General features: G+C 44.6%; 1 protein-coding gene across 9 annotated transcripts in view; it reads right to left on the minus strand.

The window, feature by feature from the left end:
• Znf236 (zinc finger protein 236) overlaps positions 1-13991 on the minus strand; it is an 86778-nt gene that overhangs the window by 56465 nt on the left and 16322 nt on the right. For all 9 annotated transcript variants that reach the window (XM_070028929.1, XM_070028934.1, XM_070028928.1 and 6 more), the window contains 5 exons: positions 13797-13921; positions 12202-12374; positions 9380-9523; positions 5809-6009; positions 4173-4401 (listed from right to left, as the gene is read on the minus strand). In XM_070028929.1, coding sequence (XP_069885030.1) covers positions 4173-4401; positions 5809-6009; positions 9380-9523; positions 12202-12374; positions 13797-13921 — 872 coding nt within the window. The remainder of the gene's footprint in view (positions 1-4172; positions 4402-5808; positions 6010-9379; positions 9524-12201; positions 12375-13796; positions 13922-13991) is intronic.

A 13991-nucleotide genomic window follows, 5' to 3' on the forward strand; every position in this document is an offset into this window, starting at 1 on the left:
ACAGCAGGCAAGGCCTGCCCATGAGCCTCAGGTTGCTGCCAAGGGGAAAGCCCTGTGTACTTCCTTCGTTCCAGCCACAGCCAAGTCCGAGGGAGGCTGAGGGAGATAAGGCAGCGAGGATGGGCCTGTGTGGCCACCCCTCAGTGGAGTAACAGGAAAGATCCCTATGAATGCTAAGGGCTCCAAGGGTGGATTGTGGTGCTCAGAAAACTCAAGTGCAGGGCCTGGGATGGATAAATGAATTCTCTTGCTACTGTAAAAGAAATGATGTGAGAGGAGCAAAGATCCATCTTGCTCGGCTACAGAGGTTTCAGTCCATTACAGTGGGTAAGGCACGGTGGAACAGCTCGAATCCCAATAGCCAGGAAAGAGAAACAGAGATGGAGAATGCCTGTACGAATGGGGGCTTTTTCCATTTCTTTTATTCCATCTAAGCCCCAGCCTTTGACCATATGCACGGTAGGATGGAAATGCCTCGGACACCCAAGAGCATGTTGCATCAACCTCCTAGGCCCGTGCCAATCCAGGCAAGCCGACAGAACACAGTAACTATCAGATGTGGAAATTCCTTTTGAGCAAAGCTCAATTGCTGGTTCAGACGAAGGACCCTGGCCACTGGAGGCCATGGGATTCTTCCTGAAGCCTTGAGGTGTATACAGGAGTTCCAACCCACACAGCAAAGTCAAGCCACATAAAGGTTTTCTACTTTCGGGAACAATAATACCAAGGTGAATACAAATATTATGAGCTAACAAGGAACTGGGCAGTTATATGAATCCTGGCTACCAATTCATATGTTGACTCCTCAAATGCAAATCTTTTTGTAAAGAAGTCCATATCTTCTGCTTCATGTTACATAATTCCTCAGCAATAACCCAAGATTTTAGTTTTATTTTACTCTCAATTACAGATCCCCACCTCATGGCCTTTGATCTGAAGTTGACAAGCAGGATGTGGTGCGTACACTGGATGGAGGAGGCTCACAGGAATCTGTGATGAAAGGTAACACCAGGACACTGCACCACAAACTTGACAATGGTACCCACTTTGGCAAATTACTAGCAGTACACCAATTCTGAAGTGACATGCCAGTGCAGGAAGTAGTTGGGGCTATGTCTCAACACAGCCTCGTCCCTCACAGCCAATGACAGTGTGTAAATGTACTGCTGGGACACCTGTCGGCAGATGTTCCACAGAAGGCTCATGGGATTATATTCTGACACTGTACATAAAGGAACAGACACAACTGGCCATGTGAAGCCAATGTGGCCTTCACATCAAGTGCTGCAGTATGCTAGCCTGTCCAGCACTGGCAAGATGCAGTCTTTCTCAGACACTGCAGGCTGAGAAGCACCAAGGGATAGATACTGATCATTAGCTGTACACCATTAGCTAAGGATAGGGTATGCTAAGCCGTGGACCACTGAACCAAAGTCTGATGACTCTACAGTGACCACTGCTCCGAGATGATGGCACTGCCCCTAGCATCAGTGGATTTGCTGTGATGATCTTGATGCTTAAAGGTAGTCTGCACTCAGACCAGCAACAAGCAGATACAGCAGCAAATACCCTGACTGTTATGAAAACACTGACGCATGATGAAGAATCCATCTGAAAATGAACCGAGGACCGAGGACGAAGCCGCACTTGAGAACTACAGAAAGCAGCTCACATTTTGCCGCACCGGATTAATGGAACTTCCCCTCTACTGCTAGCTGATGTGCAGTTCTACACATGCCACTGTTGAGACTCACACTCCACGGCAGCCCCGGAGGAGGTGACGCTACTCACTTTCAGTTCAGTGGTCAGTGGCTGGCAGGACACAAGGCCTAGGACTTTGATGGTCGCAGGGGTCAGCTCCTACAGCAGTTACCAGACACTGGACGACTTCTCCACAGTGCTTCCACTGCTCACTGTGATACACTCCATGGCCAGCAACAGCTTTCTTAAATCACAGGGTCACATCAGAACTACTTTCCCTTCTGTAGCTTTGTCGGCTATCAGGAAACACATGAATCCTTTTCTTGAAGATATGCTGAACAGAACACAGACGTATTAAGAGCTTTCGCTCCTTGCTGGATGGCAGTGACAGCTGGACTGCTGACTATCATCAGCCGAAGAAAGCACTAATGAAGAATCTGTCCACTCCAGTAATGGAGGAGTTTCAGATTCTGCTGCTCACGCAGGAGCAGGAAGGCTCCAGACTTTCTGAACCAGGCTGTTAAGATATTCCTGAGGGGCCTGTAGCGCCCTCAGCAGCAAGTTTCACAGTGCAGCCCTTGCCAGACTTCTCTGTATGGCTTGCTTCAGACATTCTTACCAGCCCTCAGTACCCCTTCATCGCAGGACTGCAGGCCTAGAGGAAGAACTCCACTGCCCCTCCTGCTCAGACACATGCCCAAACACTATGCAGGAAGAAACCCCAGGAGCCCAATCCTCTCGTCAGCCAGACCAGGCCAGCTGAAGACACAGGTCACCATGACAGCAGAGAGCAGTCCTCTGCTTTAGCACCTGCTCTGGCCATCAGCTGTATGGAGAAGTAGATTCTGTGAAGCAAGGCCCTCAAATTGTCACCGGTGCTCAAGCAAAGCCCCAGCACATCAGGAACAGCAAATGTACAAGGAGTGATGGTTTGTCAGCCTCTGAGAAACTGAATTTCCAATCCAAGGGCACAGCACACATTATACCTTTCAGTCCGAAGAACTCTGAGAGGTGGACAAGGACACCTACCCAGTACAAGTGCTTACCCAGTGCGCTTCCTGGCACCTTGAGGCAAACCTATGTCCTGGCCATGCATGCACATAGGGGACGGATGCACCTGGCATCGCAGGAGCACTGAGAACCCGACTTTCATAAGGCCCAGAGGATACCTGGGCAGTCTCCTGCTGAAGGTTCATCAAGGACCTAAACCACGCCCTAATGACTGGGCATCCACAGTCACTTCAGGATCGGGAGCCTGAACCCTTACCAAACTAACTATGGAAAAGAACTTGTGAAATCTTATTCCAACAGGACTTATTAAAACTCTCCCACTAGGACTTCATCAAGCAGAAAGCTTCTGCAGTGAAGGGTAATCACTGAGCTCAAAAGACAGCCTACAAAACAGGAGATCTTTGCCAGGTATACATCAGACAAGGGTCTAATAACTAGAATATACAAGGAGCTCAAAACACTAAACCCCCAACAATCCAAGAACCCAATTAATAAATGAGTAAAGGAGTTGAACAGATGCTTCCCAAAAGAGGTACAGATAGCCAGTAATCACAGGAAGACATGCTCAGCATCCTTGGCCACAAAGGAAATGCAAGCCACAATGACACTAAGATTCCATCTCATTTTGGTCTTGGTTGTGGACAAGAGTGACTCAGAGGCTGAGGGGGCAGAAAGGAGCAGATGCCTTTTGGGACAGAAAGGGCCCACTGACTGGAAGAGCCATAGATCGTATCTGCACAATCCCTGTGGGAGAATGCAAGCATCCCACCACACCAGTACAGACACGTGTGGCATGCACACTCCATAGCTTCTGGCATGAGATGGCCAGAGTTTTCACAGAGATGGAGGAAGGATGAGAATGACCCTTTCAGGAAGGAAAGCCTCAGAAGAAAGCATGGTTATTTGGAAATGTGACAGATATACAGCTTCACTGTATGTAAAGTAAGAGTCTACCCCAAGGGTAGAGGAAGGACAGGAGCCAGGTTGGGACAAGCGATGGAGGACTAAATCAGAGAAGTGAGGGTAGGCATGGAATGGCTCAGGGAGGAGGCTCAGCAGAGTGGGCCTCGGCACTGTCAGGTGGCAGCACCCAGGGAAGGAAGAAGAGCCCAGGAGGATGCTGGGCTGGACAGTGGAGCCACAGAAGCAATGGGCAGTGAGTCAAGACTCAAGAGGTGATGGTTCTAAAGCTTGAGCAAGTGTCCAGATCAGGCAGACACCCTGCACAGACCTTCTAAGTGCAAGCCAGGGACTGGCTAGAAGCCAGGAAAGAAGCCTACTGAAGTAAAGAGTGGATCCAAGAAGCACTGTGACCACCCCCTGATTCCGGCTCCAGTCCACAACAGGTCACTCAGAGCATGCGGCAAACATGACTTTCACCCAGAGCAGGGATGCTGGTGCTTCCCCAAACGCACATATACACTGTCCAAAACATCCGAGGGCAAAGCACACTAAGTTACCAGGTAGGAGCGGTGACTTCTTCTTCATGACTTTCTTCTCTCTCTTTTCTGCCTTCTCGGAGCTCTCCTGCCCCTTTTCCTGCGCAGCCACCGTAGGGTCCACAGGCTCCACAGACACACCCGAGGCAGGTGGGCTGGGAGGTGGGGCTGCAGACGGCGGGGTGTGGCTGCAGTCGTGGGGAGGTGCTGCAACTGGAAGTGAAGACAGCCCACTGTTTTCTAAGGCTTGCTGAGACAGAACAAAACTAAAAGGTTAGAAGAGGCAGCAGCCCAGACCGGCCTGCCACAATCTATCACAAGATGCCACAAAGCTTCACCCACAGAACTGACTCCACTCCAAGAAATAGATGGTACCGTTCCCAGCAACTCTTTATCAAAGGAGGCATCCAAATTTGGAGGCTGTGACCTCCCTTTTGATACCTGACATTCCACTCCCACCCAAAATGCAATGTGATAAGTAGTTCTATCTCTAAAGCGAAGGGATTTAAAATTCATTAACTTTCAAAAACTTTCCTCTGACAACCTGAACTGTCTTTGAATGTCAGGGTTCCTATCTCAGGGAATAAGTACTCTGGGTTTCCTCTGACAACCTGAACTGTCTTTGAACGGCAGATTTCTATCTCAGGGCATAAGTACTCTGGGTTTCTCTTTACGACACTGGCTAAGGTGTGACATCCTCACAACCAGGACAACTCCTCACCATGAGGCAGGAGAAGCTGGTGTACGCACAGACAGGGAAGAGGAGGAAGGCCCTTGTGTGGAAGTGAAGAACTGTGGCTATGGTCCTGACCTGGGGTGACCAGTCAGGAAAGCACTCTCTGCCCAGGCTCCTCCTCTCCCAGGTGTGCTTAGGCTGATCATCTACCCACAGCAGAGCCAGCAATGTGCCCTCACCACACACACACACACACGCACACACACACACACACACACACACACACACACACACACACACACACACACACACACACACACACACACACACACACACACACACACACACACACACACACACACACACACACACACACACACACCAGAATCAGATACATCTATGACTTGTACCACACACTCAAGAGAAATGAAGTATGTCTGTCAAGTCACTCAACAGATAGATACTAGTTCTAAAGAGTCTTTTCAAGTAAAGAGGAAACTAGCTAGGCACCGGTGGCTTACACCTATAATCCTAGCTACTCAGAAGGCTGAAATTTGAGGATTGTGGTTTGAAGCCAGCTGGGGCTGGAAAGTCCATGAGATTCTTATCTCCAATGAACTAGTCAAAAAAGTCGGAAGTGGCACTGTGGCTCAAGTGGTAGAGAGCACTTGTCTTGAGCAAAAGAAGCTCAGGGATAGTGCCCAGGTCCAGAGTTCAAATCCCAGGACCAGAAAAAAAAAAAAAGGGGGAGGAAGCTTTATCTTTTTTGGATGTATGGACTAGCAAATACAGTATTTAGAATTCTGCATTGACTACAAGGAACTACTCAGGCCATTTCACTATAATCTTTTTCAATGTTGATACATTTTAATTTAGGATGCCTGTCTGACTAGCCTTGCACAGCTACCTTTCAGTAACAAGCCTGGTTTCTGACAGAGCCTAAGAGTGAAAGCCTCACGCCAACAGGTAAACGTGCTTCACCTGTAGGATGTCCTGGTTGATGCCCACTGTGATGCTCAGCTGCTGCCCAGCCTGTGGGATCTGCTGTGCATCCACAGCCCCTGGCTCTGACAGCTCAAGGAGCTGCTGGATGACGTCGGTCACTGCCTGAGAATTCTGCTGGTTGGAGGTGGAGACCTGGGCTTCCGTCTGTTGCAGAGGCAGAGTCTGAAAAAGTGTGGCCTGGAACACGGTGACATTTTCATTAAAAATGAACATTTTAATTTATACAGAAAAAGAAACGGCTAACGCAACCCTTACTAGCATTGAGATTAGCAGTACCTGCTCCTAGCATAAAGCATAACTTGTGTTAGGCCCAACACTGGCTCTTAAATGAATACACCCAATAACCTGTTCTATAACTTTTTACTAACTTCAGTGTGGAGAGACTGAGTATATAGGTCTTCATCTCTCTGGTATACTAAATGCAGCACATGCATTAAAGAAGCACAAAGGCCCGGGTGCCGGTGGCTCACGACTGTTATCCTAGCTACTCAGGAGGCTGAGATCTGAGGATCACAGTTCAAAGCCAGCCCAGGCAGGAAAGTTGTGAGACTCTTATTTCCAATTAACCACTCGAAAACTGAAAGTGGTGATGTGGCTCAAGCAGTAGAGCGCTCACCTTGTGCTGAAGAGCTAAGGACAGTGCCCAAGCCCAGAGTTCAGGCCCCATGATCGACAAAAAAAAAGAAGCACAAAGGAATGAGGGAGGGAGGAATGGAAAAAGACAGGGAAAACCTCCTTCATATCCTCCATAGAACAATGAAGAACTCATTTTACTATCTAAAAAATGAGGACCTGCTTCTATCAACCTAAGAATAAACTCTGGGACATGACAGCAACCTCCTATGGCACTTAGCTCCCCAGATTAAAGATTTCTGTGTTCTCTGAATCCAAAGAGTAGGTTCACTGGCCGCTCATGGGCCAGGTGACCCCTGACCACACAGAAAGCTTACAAACAGACTCAGAACTTTCTTCTGATGACAGTATAAGCTAAGAGGAAGGACTGGGCAAGGAAGGAGCAGAAAATATCCAACAAGAAAATGTTAAGTGGATTTCAGAGCCAAGTGCCCCAATCAGAAAAAAAAAAGTCTTAAAAAAGGAACAATGGGAGCCGGGTGCCCGTGGCTCACGTCTGTAATCCTAACTACTCAGGAGGCTGAGATCTGAGGATCAAGGTTCAAAGCCAGCCCAGACAGGAAAGTCCGTGAAACTCATCAATTAAAAAAAAAAAAAAAAAGGGCTGGGAAGGTGGCTCAGTGGTAGAGCGCTTGCCTACCATGCCTGAGGCCCTGGGTTCGATTCCTCAGCACCACATAAGCAAAAAGAAAAAAGCTGGAAGTGATGCTGTGGCTCAAGTGGTAGAGCACTAGCCTTCAGCTGAAGAGCTGAGGGACAGCGTGCAGGCCCAGAGTTCAGGCCCCACGACCGGACCCAAAAAAAAAAACAAAAAAAAAAAAACACTAGAGAAACGGAAGTGGGGCTGTGGCTCAAGCAGTAGAGCGCTTGTCTTGAGCTGAAGAGAACAGGGACAGCACCCAAGCCCAGAGTTCAAGCCCCACGACCAACCAAAAAAAAAAAAAAAAAAAAGGAACATGGAGAATGGGATGCAGCAACAATATTAGAGTACTGAGGTCCTGGGTTCCAGCCTATCAGATTACTAAGGAGAGCTTTGTAAATTAAAAATGTTCCTATGAAACAAAAAAATTAGGTAATAAAAGTTGAAGAAGTCTCTCAAAAATGAAATAAAAAGTCAAAGTTAGAAAATGAGAAGGGCAAGGAGTCAGGTAGGCTGAACATTGATTCCTTCAAGATCCTTAAAAAGAACAGAGGGAACTCGTAACATTCTCAGTTGGCTGAATCACAGGATTCTAAATCACTACACTACACCTTCTGGGAGTTTCTTTATATGAGCTTTTAAAATGATCTGAATGATTATTCCAAGCTATTCACTACATCTACTTTTTTGTCTGCATATTACCAAAGGAAATAGTGAAGTTGTGGTAATAGTTCACCATAAAATGGTAGTAAAACTGCAGTATTTAGTGGATTTAAATACTGATTTATGTCTTTAAAGAAGTTTAAAGCAGAAATTTTCAGCTTTAATTATTATACTCTATTGTGCTTCAACTTCTTGTCTCACAACACTCCCCTCCATAAACTGAGGTACCATAACAAACTGCACAACTATGAGCAACAACAATCACTAAAAATGAAAATTAAGTATTACCCGGGTCTATCTTCCATACTGATAGAAAGAAGTTGTATAACAAACTAAGGATTTATGAGTATTTATAAAAATGCTAATGGCTTGTACTTAAATACCTACTCCTTCAGATACTTAAAAACAAGGACATGCTTCTATCAACATAAAAAACTATGGGCATTAGTAGCTCACATGTGTAGTCCCAGTTACTCAGAAGGCTGAGATCAGAGGATCTGGTTCGAAGTTAGCCTGGGCATGAAAGTCCATGAGACTCTTATCTCTAATTACAAAAGAAAAAAAGGATAAAAAGCCAGAATGGCTGTGGCCCATGAGGTATAGTGGTAGTCTTGAGAAAAAAGCACAGGGGCAAAGCCCAGGCTCTGAGTTCAAGCCCCAAGACTGGCACACACACACACACACACACACACACACACAAAAAGAAAAAAGTCTTCTACTTCTACCATTCTACACTCTGTTTAGATCTTCTCATTTAGTACCAACTAGGAAGATACTGTACGAGTTCTGATTAAGCTGAGCAATGAAATCTTAGGGAAAAAAAGAACAAAAGTGCAGATACATATATGGTGGGGGTAGGGAGAGTGTATCTGTGTGTTGTGCTATGTATATACTTGTATTTCTAAGTATAATATGGCTATGTGTAAATATGCATGCATGTTTGTGCCAGAGATATACAATTTCTAAGTGTATGTATTGGAGAATATAATTTAGTATCCTAAAGATCAAAAGCCATAGAAAAAAATATCACTGTCATGTAAGAAAGGAGAAGTCTTATCTATGAAGATTAATTTTTAAATTATAATATAAAGATAAAGAAATTCAATTATAATCAGTATACTGTAGAAATTATAATACCTTAAATTACTGATCATATGTTGCTTTTTTATTGTTTCAGATGATAGTATATAAATCAGGATCATCTATTATCCTCAAGTTTACAAAGACTGACTTTCTTAGTTAAAAAAATAGAAGCACCTTACCATCATATAAAAAAACTTGATGGGGGCTGGGAAGGTGGTTCAGTGGTAGAGAGCTCGCCTTGCATGCCTGAGGCCCTGGGTTCAATTCCTCAGCACCACATAAGCAAAAAGAAAAAAGCCGGAAGTGGCACTATGGCTCAAGTGGTAGAGCGCTAGCCTTGACTGAAGAGCTGAGGGACAGCACCCAGGCCTAGAGTTCAGGCCCCACGACCGGACCCAAAAACAAAACAAAACAAAAAAAAACTTGATGGTACATTTCTTGCACTCAATATTGGATTTTGGAGGTCATATATAAAATTGGACTTTTTGGGGGGGCGGATCCTCTGATTAACCAATTTAGTAAACTCACCGTTATTACGTGGGCAGTCTCTGTAGAGCCTGTGGAATTTGAGGCTCCACCCATGTGCATCTTGCTGATGTGAGTGTTCAAGCTACCCAAACTTTTAAACACACAACTACACTCTGTGCAGTTATAGGTAGGGCCGTTCTTGACCTTAAAGAATAAAAAAGAAAAACATACTTTTTATTCTTAATCATTTGAAAACCTTTAAGTTCTAGAAAATCCTAATTTACCATTCCTTTCATCATTAGTTTTCTTTCTTCTAAGACAGCTCTAGAATCAATGAGCCATTTCCTTAATCACTAATGTTAGCATGAGATCAACTGAAATGAGAAGTGGCTCAGGAATGAAGAAGCACACTTTTTATAGTTCTCAGTTTGTTTGTTTTTTGTCAATCATGGGACTTGAACCCTGGACCTGGGCACTGTTCCTCAGCTCTTCAGCCCAAGGCTGAGTGCTCCACCATTTGAACCACTTCCAGTTTTCTGGTGGTTAATTGGAGATAAGAGTCTCACAAACTATCCTGCCCAGGCTGGCTTTGAAGTATGATCCTCAGATCTCAGCCTCCTGAGTAGCTAGGATTACAGGCACAAGCCACCAGCGCCCGGCAATTCTCAGCTTTTCAAGTGGCTAAATACAAGGTTAAACAAGAAAGGCAAAAGAGATGTAAATACTACTCTCAGTAATTGGAGTATACACACAGGTTATGAAGAAAGGTGATACAGTCTAATTTTTTATCACCAGTTTTAGTACCTTATCAGTGACTAATGTCTAAAACTACCGTAAAGGCAGAAAGAGAGCACAGAGAACAATAACGTGACTAAGAGTATCTATGAAGAGAAAGCATCTTGAACCTAGTCTTTCTTATTGTCATCATTACAGAAGCTGGTTTAGAAACTCATGGGTGGGGGAAACGAGGCGGGAAATGAGGGAAACAAAGGAGGAGGCAACAATGCTTGATAAGAAATGTACTTATTGGGGCTGGGAAGGTGGCTCAGCGGTAGAGCGCTTGCCTTGCATGCCTGAGGCCCTGGGCTCGATTCCTCAGCACCACATAAGCAAAAAGAAAAAAGCCGGAAGTGGCGCTGTGGCTCAAGTGGTAGAGCGCTAGCCTTGAGCTGAAGAGCTGAGGGACAGCGTGCAGGCCCAGAGTTCAGGCCCCACGACCGGACCCAAAAAAAACACAAACAGAAATGTATTCTTTACCTGATTTAGATAACTGTAACTCCTCTGTATATCACCTTTATATTAATACAAAAAAATTCAATAATTAAAAAAAAATTCAAAAGCAGGGCTGGGAAGGTAGCTCAGTGGAAGAGTGCTTGCCTTGCATGCATGAGGCCCTGGGTTCGATTCCTCAGCACCACATAAGCAAAAAGAAAAAAGCCGGAAGTGGCACTGTGACTCCAGTGGTAGAGCGCTAGCCTTGAGCTGAAGAGCTGAGGGACAGCACCCAGGCCCAGAGTTCAGGCCCCATGACCAGACCCAAAAGAAAAGAAATGTACTTATTACCTTGCTCATGTAATTGTAACCCCTCTGTATGGTATTTTCACAATTTAAAAAAAAAAAAAAAAAGAAACTCATGGAGCTCTCTGAACTTGACTGAAGCTTCCTTCTATTTCCCACATCTCAATAACCAGATTGAAGGCCTTTGGTGCCTCACAGACACTGGACCCTGGGTGAGTGCCTCCCAGGGCCACCCTGGGGCCCCCAGTCCTAAGAGCCTGCTAAGTGCACAGCTGTCCCCATGCAGCCCGCAGTACTCAGAAGCAGCTCCACCAGAGCGCTTGTGCTGCCCACCATGTGCCCTCTCTAGACTGAAGGGCAGGGAGTCAGCACCTCACCCTGTCAACATGCCCTTCCCACCACCTCTGGATCTAGATAGTAAAGGCTTATCACTTTTTACAATAACTTGTTGAGAATTAAATTCTGAATCTCTTTATGAAACTTTGTGACATAAAGGTTTTTTATTTTAGATACCCATTTTATTTTATATTTTATCCTGCTATCCTAAAATAAAAAATCAGCTTTACCTTTGTTTTTAGGCCTCAAACTAGTGATTTTCCTATCTTAGCATCCTAACTACTGAGATTACACATAAGACACACCAGCCTAATACCTTACAGATCATTTAAGTAGTACTTAACAGTTTTACTTCAATTATTCAAAGAAAAATTAAAAATACACACATTGTACATCTTTGCTTTTAAAAATGATAAGGTGCCAGTGGCTCCCCCCTGTAATCCTAGCTACTCAGGAGGCTGAGATCTGAGGATCATGGCTCAAAGCCAACCTGGGCAGAAAAGTCCCCATGAGTCTCTTATCTCTAATTAACCACTCAAAAACCAGAAGTGGTGTTGTGACTCTAGTGGTAGAGCACTCGCCTTTAGCTGAAGAGCTGAGGGACAACACCCAGGCCCAGATTTCAAACCCCATAGCTGACAAAAAAAAAGTTTGTTTTTCTCAGATATTTTTGCTTTATCTTTCTACATCTTATGCTTGACAATATCTGCATTTCATCTGCTAAAAGAAATACGTTATTCACAGTAACAGATCACAGCATTGTATTTTCAAATACATATTCAAACCAAGAAAACATAGTATTTTGTATTTTTTCCACATATAATAAGCCAAATGGGGGGATTATTTAAGTGTATATACATTTATATATATATATATATATATATATATATATCCATATCCATATATATATTATTTTCCCCCTAAAACAGGTCACTGTGCGTAACTGGATTTTCTTTAAAAATCAGAGCACAGTTTCTTAGGTTTTCCATCAACTGAAGCACTTCTCAGGAGCTCAGAGCTAAGCTTACCTCTGAATGGACTCTCTGCACGTGGGACTGGAGGTTCCCTTTCTGAGAGAAGGCAGCAGGACAAAAAGCACAGGCATGGGGCTTTTCCCCTGTGTGCTTGACCATGTGGGTCTGCAGGGCCCCCTTCTGGTTAAATGCCTTTCCACACTCGCTGCATTTGAATGGCCTCTCACCTACAAGGAGAACACAGATCTGTGTGAGCATCACAGGCTAGAAAACAGCTATGCAAGTTACCAGACTCAAGACCCTAAACCTTCTCCTTCAGCCAAACACCTGTACATTCACATACACAATGATCTCCTCTAAATCTCAGCGTTGGCTTGCCTAACCAAAGTCCCGGCCATCTCTGAGGCAAGCTCCAGAACCACTTCCAGGGCCAACACTATCCCTCCGGAATCTAACTGTTCTCATCTGTGGTTTGGCTCGGTCCACGCCACAGACCAGCCAAGGCACTGTTCTGTTATCGTTTGTGTTTGTGAGCTGAAGCTGGGATTGCAACTCGTGATCTATGTGCATCCCTGAGCTTGTCTGCTCAAAGGTAGCACTCTTGAGCCACAGCTCCACTTGTAGATTTTTGCTGGTTAACTGGAGATAAGAATCTCATGGATTGTCCTGCTGAGGCTGGCTTTGAACTTTGACGCTCATTTCTCAGCTTCCTGAGTAGCTAGGGTTACAGGCATGAGCCACCAGTGCCTGGAGGTCTCAGATTTTACACACACTGCTTTCTTTTTTCCTCACTCTAAGGAAGAAGGATGGGCTGATGCTTTGAAAATGCTAGCTTCATAATGACAAACAAGAATGGAATTATCTGAGTGCTTTGACAGTCCTCTACACAGAGACACTTTTCTAAGAGTGCTGATGGGAAAGCAGCAACGCACAATCTTAACTGGCTGACCAACCACTGCTGCCGTCCACACCACTACAAGATGCCACTGCTTGTCACTGTGCAGGAAACCAAATGATGAGACTGAAAGAAAATGAAGTGACAATGCAGGGATCACTTCAAAGATATAAATATTTGCACTGTTCTCCCTTGTCCTCCCCCAGAGCTGGCCTTGGTTTACTGTACAATATGGTAAACTGTCCTACAAAATGGCAGGAGGGCTCAATACAGTGAATAATGTACTTGTTTTCAAATATTCAAGCAAAAATAATGAATGAGCAAGACATGGCACAGAGAATGAATTATTACTTGGATGCTTTACAGTATAGTTCGTGAAGGCAGGATATTTTAATAGCATCTGAAGACCTGGTGTTGTCTTCAGAACTAATCAGCCTAGGTGTTACCAGCCCACCACTAATTCCAAGTCCCAGCAACAAAGCATACACCTATACATCAGGAACTTTATTCTATAGACACTTTGTGGATTTGTCCATTTGTAATGTAGAACAACTATTTTACGGATATAATATCCCTATATTTCAAGTGAGGTAATATCAGAGAAAGGTTCAGTAAGATTTTCACCAATACCACAGAGCAAAGTTTAGAAAAGCCAGGATTAGATTCAAATACCACGTAAGAGTGGTATTTATATCTGCACTAGTACTAAGGCACATTTCCTTAATAAATCATCCCAAAGTGATGTTCTTCACACCTGTGTGTATCCTTATATGTCGAGTTAACTGGCTGGGCTTTTGAAACGTCTTCCCACAGTGTGGACAGGAATAGGTGAAGCCACTTCTGTCAATGTTCCGATTATAAGACCTTGTACCTGATACCCTAGGTATAATAGGGAGAAATAATCATTAAGTCATCTCTCTTACATTACAGTTTCAAAATGAGAATACTA

This window comes from Dipodomys merriami, unplaced genomic scaffold, assembly GCF_024711535.1.
Source record: "Dipodomys merriami isolate MVZ:Mamm:240054 unplaced genomic scaffold, mDipMer1.0.p SCAF_2, whole genome shotgun sequence".
Classification (NCBI taxonomy): domain Eukaryota; kingdom Metazoa; phylum Chordata; class Mammalia; order Rodentia; family Heteromyidae; genus Dipodomys; species Dipodomys merriami.